The 19,181-nt window shown below is 42.4% G+C and overlaps 1 protein-coding gene and 1 pseudogene across 5 annotated transcripts; one reads left to right on the forward strand and one right to left on the reverse strand.

Annotated features, from left to right (window-relative positions):
• The first annotated feature begins 18 nt into the window (after positions 1 to 18).
• On the forward strand, positions 19 to 6,005 carry tmem30b (transmembrane protein 30B). Of its 4 annotated transcripts, none has more exons than XM_084438676.1 (8): positions 19 to 143; positions 1,265 to 1,470; positions 1,887 to 1,994; positions 2,129 to 2,236; positions 2,798 to 2,888; positions 3,007 to 3,144; positions 3,428 to 3,634; positions 5,237 to 6,005. In XM_084438676.1, the coding sequence occupies exons 2-8, from the start codon at positions 1,285 to 1,287 to the stop codon at positions 5,413 to 5,415; spliced, it is 1,017 nt and encodes a 338-aa protein (XP_084294802.1). In that variant the 5' UTR covers positions 19 to 143; positions 1,265 to 1,284; the 3' UTR covers positions 5,416 to 6,005. The 4 variants fall into 4 exon arrangements, with proteins under 4 accessions (XP_084294802.1, XP_084294799.1, XP_084294801.1 ...); XM_084438673.1 differs by lacking the exon at positions 19 to 143 and adding an exon at positions 204 to 609; XM_084438675.1 differs by lacking the exon at positions 19 to 143 and adding an exon at positions 491 to 614.
• Positions 6,006 to 16,610: 10,605 nt separating this feature from the next.
• On the reverse strand, positions 16,611 to 18,239 carry LOC311309657 (NLR family CARD domain-containing protein 3-like; annotated as a pseudogene). The gene is made up of 2 exons: positions 18,231 to 18,239; positions 16,611 to 17,842 (listed from the first exon to the last, which is right to left on the reverse strand). The product of its transcript is annotated as an NLR family CARD domain-containing protein 3-like (transcript).
• Positions 18,240 to 19,181: the final 942 nt, after the last annotated feature.

Here is a 19,181-nt window from a genome sequence, read left to right on the forward strand (position 1 = left end):
AACCTGGGTTCCCCGTTTTGAGATCCGGCGAAGCCTGTAGGCAGAGAGGTTTACCTTTATCCCTTTTAATAAGGATACCCCGTCATACAAGATGCAATACGGGAGCCAAATCGAGTGAGCACTCACGTGCGTCATTATTTGAGGTGAAGATTGTAACCATTCTTGGTTATGATTGATTGTAACAGAAACAGATAACCCTCAATAGGCTACAATTTGCTACTTGATTTAGCCTACTATTACCTCACTTTCATTCACTGTATCGAGAGGGCCTCGATCTAGCCACATGGGATATCCGAAGTCCCAAAACCTTATTGTGAGGTTACTGAGAGGAATAGATTTGACGATAAAAGAGATTGAGGGTGTAATTTGTGGCTCTAGAGTTTAGAGAGATAAGGTGTGCAAACATGCACTCTAATGATAAAACGAATGTATTTAGACCTATAGCCTATATATACCGACATTGTTGAGTTGCTGGCCTAGGCTATAATTACTAAGAGGTGGAGGAGTTGTTTCAAACTGGCATGTAAATGACGTATAGCCTAGTGTTTGAGGACGAACCCGACAGACAGGAAGAGGAGAAGAAAGGGGGAAGCAGCACCGCAAGTAAAGGTGAGGTGAGCGAGGCTGCGCCCATCTCTCTCTTCAGCGTCGAAACTTTTGAGGAAAAACTACCAGTGAATCCAATAGCAAAAAGGATATTTCAGGACTTAAACAGGTATAAGATAATTTCGTGATTTTAACGGGTATAAGAAAACTGTGAACTGATTGACAGCCAGCTTGGGTTGGATCCTGTAAAGGCGCATTGTTGGCGAACTGTGCTCATTATATCTTCACTGCTTTAATTTCAATGTTTCCAAACACGCAGTTTTGTTTAGCTGATCTTCCTTGGCCTTTCTTCTTTAAAGCATGCTATAAATAGACGATTTGGGAATTCAAGTTTCCAAAGGCACAGGCCTACAGATTATTTGAAAGTTGTGATATAGTTTTAAATAGTGAATTCTACTGAGGTCCCAATTAACTGTTCAACATAAATATTTATTTTCTTTATATATTATATAAATATTTGTTTGCTCTGCTGGGAAAGGGTTCATAGCCTCGCAGTGTTTTCTCTATTTCACCATTCCACCATACATGTACCTGAGCTGAGCCTCTCCTGTGTGCTGATTATGTCATTGCCCTATCAGTGTTTATTGTGCTGCAGTAGTGCAGAGAGATGGGTCTCACATAAGTACACAACGCTGGTGGTGGTATATTTATTTCCCAGAATCCCAGAAGAAGAAAGGAATGAAGGAAGAGGAAGAGACAGCCAACCGGCCAGACAACACGGCCTTCACCCAGCAGCGTCTGCCCGCCTGGCAGCCCATGCTCTCCGCCGGCATCGTGATCCCGGGGTTCATCCTCATCGGCCTGGCCTTCATCGGTATCGGCGTCGCCCTCTTCGTCGCCTCGAAGAACATCCAAGTGCTGGAGGTATGGCTCCAGTAAGCCACAGTAACAGAAGTCAGAGAGCATGACTCTGACCTGCTGTATTTCCAAACCAAATGAACAATTTTTCGTTTTGAGAGCTTGATAAACTTTATTTTGATATCACTATTGAGTTTGACTCTTTAGGGGAATCAGGAATGCTGATCCCAGGGTCTGGTGTGTATTACACATTGGATGAGGTGCGCTATACCCTTTTTGTAAAACAACATTACAGAGGCGCATACGTCCTGCTCTTGAATGTAACACCTACATTTTCACAGCCTTGTTTCCAGGGCTCAGGTTCAGAGGGCTGTGGTTAGCATGAGCATGGAGCGAGGTCACAGTGCCTGAGAGGTGTGAGCCGTAGAGGTGCAAGCTGATCAATATTTAATGGTAGTTTCTCTGCTGTTGTTGTTTTGCAGAGGGATTATACCGGAGTAGACATCGACTCTCCCTGTTACGAGTGCTCTGACAGCTCGTTCAAGAACTGTACCTGCACTCTGGACTTCTCTCTCAACAAGCTGTTTGAGGTATTGTTTTACACAGGCAAACACAAAGACTGTCCTGTTTCCATTCCTGTGCTTTACTAAACTGAGTGGATTTGTGAGTTTATCTTGTATAAATGAATCCTTAAATATATTTATTTTGATGTATCTTTTTGCAGGGTCCAGTGTTCTTCTATTATGGTCTGTCCAACTACTTCCAGAACTACCGCAAATACGGGGTTTCCAAAGACGACTACCAGCTGTCCGGCGATCTCGACTACTTCAAGGTGAGAGGCTATTCAGATTCTAGTAGAAAACAACATTTTTACGGGGAGAGTTTCCCAGACTTGGGTCCAGTCCAATCCGAGAGTCCATGGCTGCTTTCTGAATCACATACTGTACTTCTACTTTTTACAGCTAGTACGTACTACAGATGCCCCTAGAAAGTACCACTTTGCACGTAGTACACATACAATTGGGACATACTACTTTGTCATAACATTGCGCCTTGAAATTTGACCACATCCGTAGCAGTCCATAAAGCAACCTTCATCCACAGCTGTCGCGACACGCACGTGACGTAATTTCCACTCCGCACAGGATTGTGGGTCAGAATAGACAGAAAAGCCTGCTGGCTTGCATACTGCAAAATACAACCGGATGTAGTAAGACATCCTGGTATTTTTGCTATACTACATGTGGCTTACTATGCATTGGGACATAGCATTGGGACATACTACATCCTTTTTTGGCATACTATAGCCTACAGTATGGAAGTATGCAATTCGGAACGCAGCCCATGTGTTTTCACTGGAAACTCTTCATCTGTGTCTCTTTTTCTCTTCCAGACTCCTAGTGAAGACTGCTCTCCCTACCAGTATAACTCTGACAACAAGCCAATAGTTCCCTGTGGGTCTGTAGCAAACAGCATGTTCAATGGTACGCCAAACCCACTTAAGACATCATTTTGAGATACTTTTTTCCTGCTTTTGTATGACGCTGCACTGAGATTTTCAGGTACTTGATGCAGGTCTTCTTGTGTTTTGGGCCGATGTAGACAGGTTTGTGCTCTATCAGATCGTCAATGGGAAGAAGAAGCTTGTCCCCTTCGATGGCAAAGGGATCGCCTGGTGGACAGACTACAACATCAAGTACAGGAATCCCTCCGTCACCCCTCTGAAGTCTGCTTTCAATGGTAACTCTCTCTGCTCATTGTCAATTACATAGAAAAGGGGCTACTGTGGGTTGCCTGTGAATTAAAAACTCTCATGGGTAAGTTGACCTTACTGTCCAATTCTATTAAATTCTAGTTTGCGGTGGCCAAGCAGTTATAACATACTGGTATCTGTGTTTGTATTCTTTGAACCAGTTTCACACAATATAGCTGATTCAAATTTATTCATATATATACAGTATATAACATTATACAGCTGTGCACTGAAGCAGGTGATTGATATGTATATGCTTCTCTAATGTAGGTACAGTGAAGCCCCTCTCTTGGTCCAAACCAGCCTATGAGTTGGACCCCTCAAACCCATCCAACAATGGCTTCATCAACCAGGACTTTCTAGTTTGGATGAGGAGGGCGGCCCTGCCAGACTTCCGCAAGCTGTATCGACGAATCACAGAAGGGGATTACGCTGGTGGCCTGCCTGCTGGGAACTACTCCCTAGAAATCGCCTACAGTATCCTTTCTATCTTCAGTGTGACGGGACAGCCAGTGGGAAGGTGGGAGGGAAACACATCTGTGTCTAGCCGTCCTAATATTCTGAAGAGCTGAGAGGTGTATTTTAATTTAGATAAGGCAGGACAGATGATTTAAACGTTACGCTATTACGTCAAGCAATTCAATGACCACTGTCTTAAGTTGATAGGAGCTTATACCTTCCTAGATTTATTTTATTTTCAGTGAGCCTTTGTCACCTCCCCTTCAGTCACATTAGATGTATCCCTCATGCTAAATCATCAGCTAAATCAGAATCGACAGCACACGCATTTGGCATGACACTTGCGCTTTTCCTTCTTACTCTGAAACAATGAGCTTCTTTCTCACACTGTAAAAAACGTAACCGACCAGTCCATTAAAATGTATTGATTATGCGCACACTTTATTTTTTATTTTATTTTTTATTTAACCTTTATTTAACCAGGCAAGCATTTAAGAACACATTCTTATTTAGAAAGGCGGCCTGGCAAAAAGCAAAAGCCTCTTGCGGGAAAGGGGTTAGGGGGCTGAAAAATAAAACAAGGTTAAATATAAGTTCAAGAAAAACAGCATACATTGGCACAAGTGAAAAGTGAACTCTCAGCTGGTTGGTGGAAGTTGGCAACCCCGTCTAGATGTAGGGAGTGGTGATCAGCAGCAGGGCACCTTCCCTGAAAGGACTGTCGTGTTCCGCTCCCATGTCAGAGGAGTTGTATCGTGTTACAACAGAAAGCCCCAGCTTTGCTGCTAGCAAGATCGTGTGCTCCGCACAGCTCAGCCCGACTGGTTCAACCAGCTTTTGACTAGAGGGTGTGGCCCTCCTGATCAGAGAGAATGAGAGGGAAACGGTGTCACTGTGACTCAAGACCTCTGGAGCCTAGGAGGAAAACGATTTATTTGTATTTATTTAACCTAACCTTTATTTCGTCAGGCAAGTCATTAAGAGTAAACACAGGCAAGACAAAGCAGCTGGCAAATGAGCAATGTAAATACTGCACCTGTTGTGTGATAACAAGCCCCAGATTGAAATGGTAAATGGACTGCACTTAAATAGCTCTTTTATCCAAAGCACTTTACAATGGCCTCTCATTCACCCATTCACACTCACATTCACACACCAATGGTGACAGCTGCCATGCAAGATGCTAGCCTGCTCATTGGGGAATTAGGGGTTCAGTGTGTTGCCCAAGGACACTTCAACATGTCGACAGGTGGAACCAGGATTCGAACTGCTGACCCTACGTGGATGACCCGCTCTACCTCCTAAGTCACAGCCGCCCCATCAGCAAGAATCAGCCAAGTCTCTCTTGAGTGGCTGAAACCATCATACAATGTTAATAAGATGACTGTTTAAAATGTAGTTCAGGTATTTCTTCATGCACATGCAGTAAATAAGATGAACCCCTGTGAAAGAGCCTCCGTAGGCTAGAGATAATCAGCAATTAGATGGTCATCTTTATTACTTAACAAGGAGAATCTTCTTCAGCAAGTTAATAGCTCTAATAGCTAGCTAGTTTATAGTCCCGTATGTAGCTACTGTTCCATCAACACAGTCTTGTCCTTAACATCCGCTCCCCTCCAGACTACCCAGTGATGAGCTTCGACGGCCGGAAGAAGGTGATCATTAGCAATGTGTCCTGGATGGGCGGCAAGAACCAGTTCCTGGGCATCGCCTACCTGGTCATTGGGTCACTGTGTGTCGTCATGTCCATGGTCATGCTCATAGTTTACGCCAAGTTCAAGTTCCCAGAGGATGACTAGACTAGTAATTGGACCTCTGGACTGTGGGGGATTGTGAGTAGATGTGGAATGGGAGTGTTCACCAGTGGGGTCAGACACATGGAAGACCTGGTGTGATGGAAAGATGGTGGACTCTATACCTTCCCGTTATGAAGCTTGATTAATGTCTGCCTACTGCATTCAATTAAGACTTAATTGTGTGAATTGCATATTTTAAAATGCACAGGAGAATAAGGATTTTAATAGATATGTTGACCTTTCCATTATGTTACTGGTATTCTTCTGTGTGTTGGAAAAGCTACTGTTATTTGAAGTAAGTTATTTTTGTTACAGCCTAGGCTGTCTCTTGTCTAAAAGCTACTTTAATCAAGGCAAATATCTCAGTGAAAGGTAATGAATCCTACTGTAAGCCATACTGCACATGTCTGTTCTGCCTTTCTGATGAAGGGTACGTTGATGCTGGGATATTTTTATTTGAATATTTTCTATTGGGGATATCTCTCCTGTTCTCAGGGCCATAATAGGCAATGCAACTCAATTTATACATGCTGATTTTTAACTTTTGTATGTATTGATGTATGCTTCCTTTAACACAATATATTTTCCTGAAATAAAAGTACAATTTGAGTAATAGAACTTTCTGATGTCACTTTGTTGAGTTCACTACATAGAGAAGTTCTATGTAGAAGAACATGGAACACCTTGTCTGCTCTGTCATAATGATAAAAGTCCAAAAGTTCAACTGTCACACAGATTGTATGTAGGCAGGGTTCTGGTGAAGATATTTCAATATGGGCGTTTTCCAGCCCTCCACCCCAAAGGACCCCCTTTTTCCCCAGCCTCCCAGCTTGCTTGGGGCTAGGTTTCACCTGTGAGGAGCTCTGATTTGTTTGGATGTGACTCTAATCATGAAAAGAGCTTTATTTTATGTACTGTATCATGGAATTACTGTCTCCCTACTTGTCTGTGGCTTTGGTTAGCTTGGTTGCCTACAAAGTCCTCAAGGCATACATAAGGAGGCTATTCAAGCCGTCATTGGTACAGTAAGTGTTTGATTCCACACCACTCTCCACCATTATCTAGACATTTTGGTAGAGCACATTAGTTCCAATCTACACAATGCAAACCATATGTAATCCATCCATGTAATCCTGATTATATTGTGAGATCCTAAGAAAACTTATGTGCATACACATCTGTTACACACACATTGTATGTACTGTATATATCGCACCCACCGCACTGAAAACAGTTAACACTGTGAACGGTTCATCACTGAGAGGTTTGTTTTCTGTCCTGCAGAAGAGAGGCGAGAGGCTGAGCGATGAGGCAGACTAGGCCCTGCTGGAGGGGATGAAGCGATGCTGTGGGAGCAGCTGAGGCAGACCAGACCATGCTGGAGGGGATGAAGCGATGCTGTGGGAGCAGCTGAGGGGTGAAGTGTTTGTTGTCTTCCTGATATCGTGACACGGAAAACGCTTCCACTTCCACCACAATTTCCCGCCAGTGTACTAGCCAGTACACCACCATTCTAAAATAATAAATTCACAGGGTCTCATGCAGTCTCATGTCATGAAAACGATTTTGGGGCTCTTGCTAAGGCCAATTCATAAACTAATAGCAAGTAAAGGTGAATATTGAACTATAAAAAAGTTAGCTCATTGAGCTTTAAATATATGAAGCTTGTTATCTGATCTGTTAAGAGATGTATTAGATTTGAACCTCTCAGTACACTCAGTGTTTCCTTTGGAACTGATCTCATGTTGTGGTGGTGTGTGAAAAAAAGTCTGATTTCGAAACGGAAAAAGTGGGGGATCGGAGACCACCCTTCTTCCTCCTTTGTTCCTCTCTCCTCTCTTGCGCTCCTCTCAACAACCAACCTCTCTCTCCTCTTCTCTCTCACCAGTGCCTCCACTCTGTGCCTGTGCCACAGTCCTGTCTGAAGAGTAGGTCTATAAAGATGGCCTAACTTATCTCGTAAGGCTGGTAAAGTCTTAGAGCTTAAAATGTAATTAATTACATGTAACTGGACGGAATAAAACAGTAAACCCACACAAGCACTTAATAAATATGGTTTATAGACATATTTTAATCAAATGTATTGTAGGTTACCATTATAACAGCAGTTGTAGATAAATAAATAAAAAGGTAATCTAGTCTTTAAACATGCCTAAATAATTTTTTGCTTTTTCAGTTATTTTGATTGGCACATTTTAGGTGGCTGGAGGAACATTAACGCAAGCTAGTGTTAGTTCAGCCAGCCAAAAAGACGGTCGCACAATCCATCAGGCAGCGCTGCGCCTGACTCGCACGAAAGTTGCAGAACCTACTCGCGCTTGTGGTTTATGTCTCCTTGACAACGCTCGCTTGAAGAGCTGACAGACTGACAGACAGCAGCGCGTAGCTCAAATGGAGCAGGCTACGCTTCAGCTCAAACTGTATTTTCAGATAAGGTTACGTAACGTTAGCAACACAAGGCCAATTTATAATATTCATTTTTTTACTTGTCCGATCAGACACCTGCATGAGGCATTCCTCTTGCCCGAACAGAGTTTACTGGTCCCTGGGAAGCGGGCAAAACTGTTAGCCTACAGGTAGCTTGCCTTGTTCCTGAATCCCCCTGATGTGAATCATGGCTAGCCGGCAATAACATAGCCTACCTGACTGGTCTCATCATTCTCCTCTCTCTTCCTCTTCAATAACCTAGCCTACCTGACATGGTCTCATCATTAGTGTGAATTTTTTAGAGCATTCACACTATTGTTATCCAGTTCTTTATTTTTTAGGGGCCAGGCAGCGTAGCTGCCGGAACCCTATTGTATTTGCCTATATTATTATTATTATTATTCTCCATCTTCCACTGAAGTCTGACTTCCCATGGACAAAAAATCACCAAACTTTGCACATAGCTCCAGTACTGTACCCAAAGTCCTCAACCTACATTGTAGGTCAATAAAGCTGACGATGGCGCTACAGCAACAGTCTAAAGTTTAAAACTTTAAAAAATCATAACAAATCAGCCATAGGTGCTCTCACTGTAAAACCACCATGTCAATGTAGTCCCAAGTGAGACAAAACTTTCATACGCTCTGACCTTGCAGGAATTTTGAAGTCCATCACTCTGATTTTTTCATAAACTGTAAAACCTATCAAATCCTCCCACATTTTTTGTTCAATTGACACAAAAATGTATATACTGTATCTTCAGACTCTCCTTACCAAACGATCCTCACAGATTTTTGAAATATGAAAAATTGAGCCCACAGCACATCAAAAAGTTTTACTGTTAACAGTTCTGTATACAGTTCCTATTAATTCTCGCCAAATCAATGTCTGATCATCCTCATAAAAAGTGACAACATTGGCCACATATCCAAGATGTAGTGTGATTTTTTTCAGAATTTTATCTCAAAAATTTAATAAAAAAAAAAAAGTTTAATTCTGTCCTCTGAAACCAACACTTCATACAGAGAAAACTACAGATGTGAGAACATAAGATTGTAACTTGACCCGCGGTATTGTAAATGAAAATCTTACTTGGTTTAGTTTAGATTTCAAAGAACACGCTGAGTGGTCGGTCAAGCTGGTTTTAAACAAAGGCAATAGTTTTATTCTGTTACGATACTGCAGAGTCGGACTCTAGCACAGGAAGTGACATCCAGGCAGAGTAAAGATACTGAGAAAGGGGGAACTCTATATAGGGGGTACAGGGGATGTGTGACGCTACAGACCAACTGGTCTGAATAAACAAGATCACTTCTGTGCGAATGGAGTTAACTTCTGGTTTTCACAAATGTTGTAAAACAATAAACTCAGAGAACTTCAGGAACATCAATCAAGTAGGAAAACAGAAAAACTATTTTTGGAGTGAACACCTGGGTGATGACTTGAAAATACTTTAACAATTCCCCAGTCTTGTGGGTAAAACATCCACAACAATAATATAAATGAAAGAATCAACCATGTGGAATCAAATTATAAAATATCATAAAAACAGTCAAACAGATTTGGTAAAAACCTAATTCTACACATATGGAAAGGAAGTAATCTATTCTCCACTAGGTGGAGCATAATAAAGATGAATAAACTCAAGGTTATTTAACACACTAAGATTATTTTCTTCCCATATGCAATCACGTACCAAAACTCCTCACTTTAATTTGGCATAAGCAAGGTAAAAAGATAACATGATTACTAATCTAAGACATTTCATATATTCATGACTAAGTGGGAAAAAACCTTTCTTCGTTTTAGAGGAAAACCCTTAAATTCAAATTAGAACCAACAGATTATGTATCAAAATATTCCAAATATTCAATGTCAATGGCACAGACATCATTAAGGTCTTGAATTGAAATAATAGTAAATGTAACTTTTTAAGGCAGCATCGGCATATCTGTGACAGCAGTTAAACATACACTTAAGAATATTTTAAAAAATAATAACGATGAAAAACACATAAAAACGATACACACACATTTGAGAATATCCAGGACTTGAATAAGCATTCCATTTAGGAACATTATTTAAAGTTAAATACGCTATTTCCCTAAAGCTCAAAAATACGCCATTTGGAATGGCTCTCTGAACCTTAATTTCACATATCATAAATATGCTTAGATCATTAATTTGTCCTAATCTGTGTGTTGTATCTGAAAATATTAATACATGCTGTGATATATTGAAGAGGTCACTTCAAATTGTTTAACTTGCTTAACTTGTTTAACTACGTCTGAGTTGGCAGCAGGAACTGGTACGGGCCCAGCCAACGGGAACGGTGGTTTCAGGTCTCGGATCACAACCCACTGGCCTGGTTGGAGATGCAGGAAGCCCTCTCAGGTCGGCAATGTCTTTCAGAGACATGGGAGGAGAGACCTGTGAATCCACAGATGAGAGAGACAGCATAGACAAAACAGGAGAGCACCGCAGCTTTAGCAGCGGAGTTAGCAGCCATACTACCTATGGACACAGGATCAGAGGTTTCAACAGGAGCTTGGCCTTTGCCCACTATTTTAAAATATTACACATTAAGTTTCTTCTTCAGCTCTGCATCTTGTTCCTTCAACTACTTTCTAATTTCCTTCAACTACGTCCTCATTACCTTCAATACAACTTCCTCACTACCTTCAATTCAACTTCTACTAGTCTGTTTCATTAGCAACGACCAGTTAACGTGATAACATCCTTCACTACCCCTGTTTTTTGAAACATGATCTGGTCAGTGTGCTAATTTGAAAACATAATTAAAGCATGGAAGATGCAGTATAGGTTACGCTAACTAAACCCTGCTGTTTCGTTGTGAATATACCTGATTATCTCTATAGCCTCCAGATAGTTTTTTCTGTCCCCCCATCGGTAGTTGCTCAGTGCGAGCGTTGTTGTTGAAATACCTAAACTGTGCGGCTTGTAGTCTCAGAGTCCCTTTTTTATCTCAGCTTCACGTTGTTCACTGAGCAAATGGATTATTGGCAAGCATAGTTTACCAAACTCATTAACCAGATGTTCAACAGAATCAGCAGATCTAAGATAATAACCTGGACGGTCATCTTGTGAGTTAGAAGCAGAAACAAAGGGATGGGGCAGAGACGGTGTGGCAGTGTCAAAGGGGTGATCAGGGGTACTGGAGGGTGAGACACATTAGGAGGGTATGACACAGGGAAAGCAACCATATGGTCAATGGAAGAGGGCCCAGAGGGTGGGGTGTCAGAAGAGTAATAACCTAGGGGAGCCGATATTTCAGACATCCTTGTTTGGGGTAAGGGGGCTCCAAAGATAGTACCAGTTAACGGCAAGGGAGTTGATACCTGAGACATAGGAGGTGCAGGGGTGACAGATGGCTGAACAACAGGAAGGGACGTAACAGGAGCAAGGGACGTTTGGACAGGAGGTGTTAGAACAGGAAGGGGGGCCTCATGCATAGGGCCTGGAGCGGGGGCTGGTTGAGCCTGGGGGCCTATCATGTGTGAATCAGGAAACGGCCTACATGTGCTTAGCAGATCATCATTATCTGATAATAAGTTATGTGCAGTCGTCTCCCAGACAGAAAAGTGAGACCAGTTAATGTGGTGCTTTGGCTTCTTCCCTAACTTAGTTAATTCAAACTTCTCCAGCTGTCCCTTAACTATTCCTAGCAACTTAACAGATAAAGTACCTGACACAGGGGGAAAATCACTATATTTAACCCCCAAAGCAATTTGCTCACATACAGTAGGATCACAGTTCAATGCAACTAACTTAGCAGCGCCAAGAAAAGGTTCACGTTTTGGTGTACTAGCAGTAGCTCCCATTTTAAAAGGAAATATGAGAACAAAATACAATGTCAAAAGTACAGTAAAAAAAACTAAACACGTTCACTCAACCAAATCACTGCTGTACTGAGAGATTATCTTTCTTTTTTTTTCCTGTTATTATTATTTTTTCTTCTTTTGTTCCACAAAATGGCAGATTAACTTTTTACTGATTAAAATAGTGATTTTATGATATTTACACGCTGAAACCTCGATTTTCCCGCCACCACTAGATGGCAGACATGTATAACTTTGCTCTCGATTCAGTATGACACCATCTTCCAATGCAATATAGTTGAGAAAATCTCATTACGAGTTCCCTATTTTATACACGGGGCGCGCCAGCGCTCCTAAATACCATATGTTCTTTAGGACGGCATATTTCTGAAATAGTTTGACCTAGAGACAAGCGTTTTTTTACCTGTAAAAGTAGACAAATTGCGCTGTCTGGCAAGCTCTGGTTTATCCATTTGTGTAGCCGACTTCCGTATTTACGTCCAACCACAAAGTTGTAAACTATGGGGATAGGTTGCTTTGCCTGGTGCAGTAGCCTACTTTGTCTATCCATGTGGATGGGGATATACAATTACTAGAAAATACCAGGATGGAGAGTTCGATTGCAAGATAGCCTACCGTCTAAAGTTGAGTTTTTGCGTTGTGTTTGTACAAATAACACATCCCACGTACAACAAAATAATCTCGACAAATCTAGCGACTTTTCCTGGTCATTTGGGAATGATTTAGGTGACGAAGCCCTGCACATTCCGTGGTTCACGTTACAACCGATTTCACCAGAGCTGAGGGTAAGTCTCATCCTCTCCATGACACTCGGCCAGTCTGACTAGATAGCGTCATATTTCCAGCTCAGACACCGTGGCCGCTCGGAGGAAGAGCAGCCTGCAAATGAATCGCGCGCGCACAACTTATGACCAATCACAACAATGATTTTGTACAGTTACAGTAAGCACAGTATATTTATAGATATGTTTTTGTCCTCTCTCACGTTTACTATAAATACACACGATGACTGTTCATTCAGTTGTGGGTTGAGCGGAGCGGAGCAGAGTTATTGAGAGAGCGAGTCAGCAGAATTTAGTAGATTATTGCGTTGGAAAAACGCCAAATGTCTGCCATAAGGTTTAATTGTGAGCAAGTTTTGGATGATATTTGTCCATGGGGCTGGTAGAGAAATCAGAGATTGAGGATTACTGGGCACAGTTTTGGCCAACTTTTACACCTGGATTTGGCAAAGTGATCTAGGAACAGATTTGAAATCATCCTGTCACTTCTGCATTTTGTAAACAATGATGAGTAGGCCTATGTTGAGAGGGGACAGCAGGGCCAGTGTGTGGCTCTGTGTGCTGTGCCTTGCAATGAGAGGTACCACACTCTGAAAAACTAAACAGTGTCACCTGGATAGATATGTACACTGGATAGATAGGTACACAGGCCTCTGCGGCTAAGAGACGCCTTCTGTTTACATGAGTGATGCTACTATGTGGCATAGTAATTAGTTTGTTTACTACTGTTGGCTTACCATTTTCTGTTTCCCTGTTCATTTGATATTTGGATAACATAACAAATGGACAGAGGTGGGGAAATTTGTTGAAATAAGTTCAAATTGATTCAAAATATCCCATATTTCCTTGAAAAATGGCATAATTCAAGTTGGCCGCCACCCTATGACATCATAATATGCAAATTAGTTGGATACATTTAGACCCAACATAAACTTTGGATCATTCTCAACATTTGTCTCATTTACAGTGAGTCTCTATCTCTAACCACTTTAAAGCCACACTCTTTAGAAATTTCAATGTCAAAATATTGTTTAAAAAGAAAAAAAACCTGGCGCCAAGAGGGTTAAGTGGCAGTCAATTCAAATTATTAAAAGACTTGCGGTTCCAACCGGTTTGGCATTTATCCGGTAGTCCAGGAACGTCAGTTCTCTGTAAAACTCAAAACCAATGAATGTGCATCTGAAATCAGCTATAACATGAAATCTTAAACAGAACAAAAAAAATTCTCAAAATTTGGTTGTCAGACAATATGTATCAGACTAAGATATTGGCAAATATGAATGTTTTTTACTTTCTTTCTCTTCCCTTTTCCCTTTTCCCCTGTCACATACACCCTCGCTCTCCCTAGACTTTCCCTACTGAAATATCTATCTTATCTAGTCAGAATCCACCACCCTGTGGAGTATTAACAAAAGACTTTTGAAATTTAGCGTATAGTCTACATGTCCTCTGTAAATGATCTCTTCGGTTGCAGAAATAACAACGCTGATTAGATTTGTAAACCCTGCTGTTTCGTTGTGAAGATACCTGATTATCTCTATAGTCTTCAGATTGTTTTTTTCTGTCCCCCCATCGGTAGTTGCTTAGTGCGAGCGATGTTGTTGAAATACCTATACTGTGCAGCTTGTAGTCTCACAGAGTCCCTTTTTATCTCAGCTTCACATTGTTCACTTAGCAGACGGATTATTGGCAAGCATAGTTTACCAAACTCATTAACCAGATGTTCAACAGAATCAGCAGAACCATGGATCCAATATCTAAGAAGCCTCAGCTTCACATGAAACGCAGGATGCAGCAAATGCAGTCTACCACAAACACACACATCCAAGTCTACAAACAAAACGAAACAAAATAAGGATTACGTCTTAGGTACGAGCTACCCAGCTAACCCCCCCGGGGATTCCAAATAATCTTTCGAAGTGAATCAGCCATCTCTGTGTGCACTTCACAACAGGAGTAAATAGAAACAAAAACAACGAGCCTCAAGACAACAACAAGCCCCCTCGCGTCGCGGCAACCCCCACAACGCGGATCCCAAAACAAAAATTCAAAAGAGAAGGCTTTCCGAAAGTGAACGTTGTGAAGTACTTCACGAACGTTCCAAATGCGAACGCTTACAAAACCAACCCTGGTTCAGTTATATAGGTTTTTAAGCGGGCATGCGGCTCAAAAACTGGCTTTAGCTAACCAGGGCACACGTGCGCAACACCGGCTCGAATAAACACTATTGTCTAAGTTATCAAAGCCGAACAAAGAAAGGGACCACTCTAAACTAGGTTCAAACAACGTACCAGATTTCAGCAAGTTCCAGACTGATTCGAGCCTCGGGGGAAAACCCCACCAGCTACGATGGAGTCCCCGAGGTTGAAGTCCCCCCGTCCTTGAGAAAAGCACGTCACGAGTCCGTGTAATCAGCCCAAAACAAGACGAAAATCAAGCAGCCGTCCCATAGAACATTCCGTCGCCATAATTGTTAAGGAAATTACCTTTTGCTTTAGTTTAGATTGTCAAAGAACACGCTGAGTGGTCGGTCAAGCTGGTTTTAAACAAAGGCAATAGTTTTATTCTGTTTACGATTCTGCAGAGTCGGACTCTAGCACAGGAAGTGAATCCAGGCAGAGTGAGTTCACTTGAGGATGAGGTCGTTAGGTTATACAGTGAAAAAGGAAGTGACATAGTTTCAGGATGAAGGACAGAGAAGTGATGTCACACAGGGAAGAATTTGTAGTTCTAACAGACTGATCTGATGAGAACGAACTACAAAGTTTAGAACAACAGTCAAGGGGGAAAACAGAACACGTTGTTGAGACTTGAAATTCATTCACAGGAATGCCGTAAAGCGCCTGTTAGAATACTGTTAAAGTATTTTCAAGTCATCACCCATGTGTTCACTCCAAAAATAGTTTTTCTGTTTTCCTACTTGATTGATGTTCCTGAAGTTCTCTGAGTTTATTGTTTTACAACATTTGTGAAAACCAGAAGTTAACTCCATTCCCACAGAAGTAATCTTGTTTATTCAGACCAGTTGGTCTGTAGCATCACACATCCCCTGTACCCCCTATATAGAGTTCCCCCTTTCTCAGTATCTTTACTCTGCCTGGATGTCACTTCCTGTGCTAGAGTCCGACTCTGCAGTATCGTAACAGAATAAAACTATTGCCTTTGTTTAAAACCAGCTTGACCGACCACTCAGCGTGTTCTTTGAAATCTAAACTAAACCAAGTAAGATTTTCATTTACAATAATTGGCGACGAGGAAAAAGGAGAAAAAAGTCACTTTCGGGACGACTGCTGGTTTTTCAGCGAGCTCAGGAGGAGAAACATGGGCCCACGTCAACTTTATAGTTGCGGAACGACTCCGGGGCACCGTCGTAGCCTGGGGGTGTATTTTCCCGGAGCCTGCTGTTCCGAAGCTCGCTGGAAAGCTGGTACGTTGGTCGAATCTTATAGTGGTCCTGCATTGTTTGCTCAGCTGTATAGACTTAAGAAGCTTTATCCATTAGGACAATTCAAAAGACAGATCAGGGACCAATTCAAAGGACAGATCTTTTCTGATCATTGCTTTCATTAAGTGTTTAGCACCTTACTCAGCACTGTGCATTCTGTCTATTGTATTTTATATTCATTTGTATCAGATTTTTTGTATTATTGTATTTTTGTATCTACAATTGTATTTTTGTGTTTATAGTTTTATATCATGTTTTGTTTGGAGGGCTCCCGTCCAGAAGATACCTCTGGGTCAATGGGACAGACAAGGTTGAATAGATTGATCACATTGAGAAAGATGTAAGATGAATACTTACATAGCTTTTCTGCAGACCTGCACAGCTGGGATCAGTCTCCTCCGCCCCTCCTGTGATGTGTTATATTTGTTCAGGTCAAACTCATCCAGAACCTCCTCTGACATCTGCAGCATGTAGGCCAGCGCTGAGCACTGTATTGGAGTCAGGGATTGGGTTGATGTCTTCTTCTGCATGTAAGCTTGGATGCTCTGCTGAATTGAATGGTCATTCATCTCCATCAAGCAGTGGAGGAGATTGATGCACCTGTCTGGGGAGATGTTCTTCTCTTCTCCTCCTGTTCTTGAGGAATCTGCTTCTTTCTTGGATGCTCTCTGGCCTCCTCTCAATCTAAGGCAGCAGGCCTCGTAAGAGTCTCTGATTGGACTCCAGAGAGAGGCCGTGGAGGAAGCGGACAAAAAGGTCCAGGTGTCCATTCTCACTCTGCAAAGCTTTGTGTACCGCCCCCTCCAGCAGCTCATTCAGAGACAGCTCATCCAGAGGCTCCTCATCCGGAGACTCCTCATCCTGAAAGAAGTGCTCCAGTACCTCCATGTTCTTGGTTGCGTAACAATGGTACATGTAGACCGCTGAAACTCCTGAATGCTCAGATGCACAAAGCAGTAGACTGACCTCTGAAAACGCACTGATTCTACTTTGAAGATTGCTGTGCAAACTCCTGAGAACACTGCTGCCTCTTGGACATCGAGGTCACACTCTTTCAGGTCTTTTTCATAGAACATGAAAAAGACCTGAAAGCCCTTCTCCAGATTGTTGAACGCCGGCTTTGCCAGCTTCAGGAGAACTTCCCTGTCGGACCTCAAGAGCTCCTCCTGGTTGGTCTTGATTTCCCCTTGATACTTCTGGTTCTTCAGCTTCATCTGAATGAGCAGGAAGTGTGTGTACATCTAAGTCAAGGTCTTGGGCATCTCTCCTTGCTTCTCTGTACTCAGCATGTGCTCAAGGACTGTGGAAGAAATCCAAGAGAAGACTGGTATGTGGCACATGATGTAGAGGCTCCTTGATGTCTTGATGTGTGAGATGATTCTTCTGGCCAGGTTCTCATCACTGATTATCTTCATGAAGTAGTCTTCCTTCTGTGCGTCATTGAACCCTCGTACCTCTGTCACCCGGTCAACACACTCAGAAGGGATCTTACTGGCTGCTGCAGGTCGGGAGATTATCCTTAGGAGAGCAGAGGGGAGCAGATTCCCCTGGATGAGGTTGGTCAGCAGCACATCCACTGAGGTTGACTCTGTGACATCACAGCAGGTCTGGTTCTTTCTGAAGTCTAGGGGCAGTCGGCTCTCATCCAGACCATCAAAGATGAACGTGGCTTTAGAGACAGCAAGTTGCTCTGCATCTTCCATGTGTAGTTCTGGGTGGAAAACATTCAGCAGTCTCGTCAAATTCAGCTCCCGGAAAGGAAGCACAAACATGACTTCCACATCTTGATTTTCCTTTCCTTCAGCCCAATCTAAGATTGACTTCTGCACACAGACGGTTTTTCCTATACCAGGGATGCCCACAGTCAGCACAGTTCTGATGGGTCTCTCTTGACCAGGCAGGGGTGTGATGGGTCTCTATTGACCAGACAGGGGTGTGATGGGTCTCTCTTGACCAGGCAGGGGTTTGAAGATGTCATTGTAGTTGATGGGTGTGTCATATGTGATTTGTTTCCTGGATGCTCTCTCAAGTTGCCAAACCTCATGTTCATTTTTAACCCCTCTGCTCTGTCCCTCTGTGATGTAGAGTTCAGTGTAGATGCTGTTAAGGAGGGTTGCATTCCCTGTTTTTATGATTCCCTCAATCACATGTTCAAACCTCCTCTTCAAAGTGGCTCTTCTAGAGGATCATAAAGAAAGTACGCAAATTAGATTGACAGGAATACAAACATTCATGGCAAAGCTCTACAGATGGTGAGAGGATCTAAATCATGTTAGAGAACAGATAACCAAATGAATCTCTTACTTGTTTCATCACTTCTCTGAACGTACTGCTTTCTGGGTGGCTGCAGTATAGGTGGTGTTCTGGGTCTCTCTCTACACTGGGGGCAGGCGTGGTCTGCTGATGGACCAGGCCGCCGCCAGAAAGTGAGGAAGGCTCTGAAGAACCTGTGCCCACGGGAGGTGAGGACTGGGTACTCAGTCAGGGCAGCCCTGCTCCCCTCACTGCTCCCCTCACTGAGAAAAGCGTTCTTCAGGCATGGGAACACAAGAGGTGAAAAGGTGAATAAAAGCATTTCTACCACAATAATCTATGTTCTAATGATGACTCCTATAATGGTGCGTGCTCTTCTACATGGGAGAGACATTCATATTGACCAAAATAACTCGGGGCGCATGGAAAGTCAAAATGTTCCTAAGACACCTCTCTCTCACTGAGAAAAGCGTTCTTCAGGCATGGAAACACAAGAGGTGAAAAGGTGAATAAAAGCATTTCTACTACAATAATCTATGTTCTAATGATGACTCCTATAATGGTGCGTGCTCTTCTACATGGGAGAGACATTCATATTGACCAATATAACTCGGGGCGCATGGAAAGTCAAAATGTTCCTAAGACACCTCTCTCTCACTGAGAAAAGCGTTCTTCAGGCATGGAAACACAAGAGGTGAAAAGGTGAATAAAAGCATTTCTACCACAATAATCTATGTTCTAATGATGACTCCTATAATGGTGCGTGCTCTTCTACATGGGAGAGACATTCATATTGACCAATATAACTCGGGGCGCATGGAAAGTCAAAATGTTCCTAAGACACCTCTCTCTCACTGAGAAAAGCGTTTTTCAGGCATGGAACACAAGAGGTGAAAAGGTGAATAAAAGCATTTCTACCACAATAATCTATGTTCTAATGATGACTCCTATAATGGTGCGTGCTCTTCTACATGGGAGAGACATTCATATTGACCAATATAA

Source organism: Borostomias antarcticus (assembly GCF_949987555.1).
Source record: "Borostomias antarcticus genome assembly, chromosome: 5".
NCBI classification, from domain to species: Eukaryota; Metazoa; Chordata; class Actinopteri; order Stomiiformes; family Stomiidae; genus Borostomias; species Borostomias antarcticus.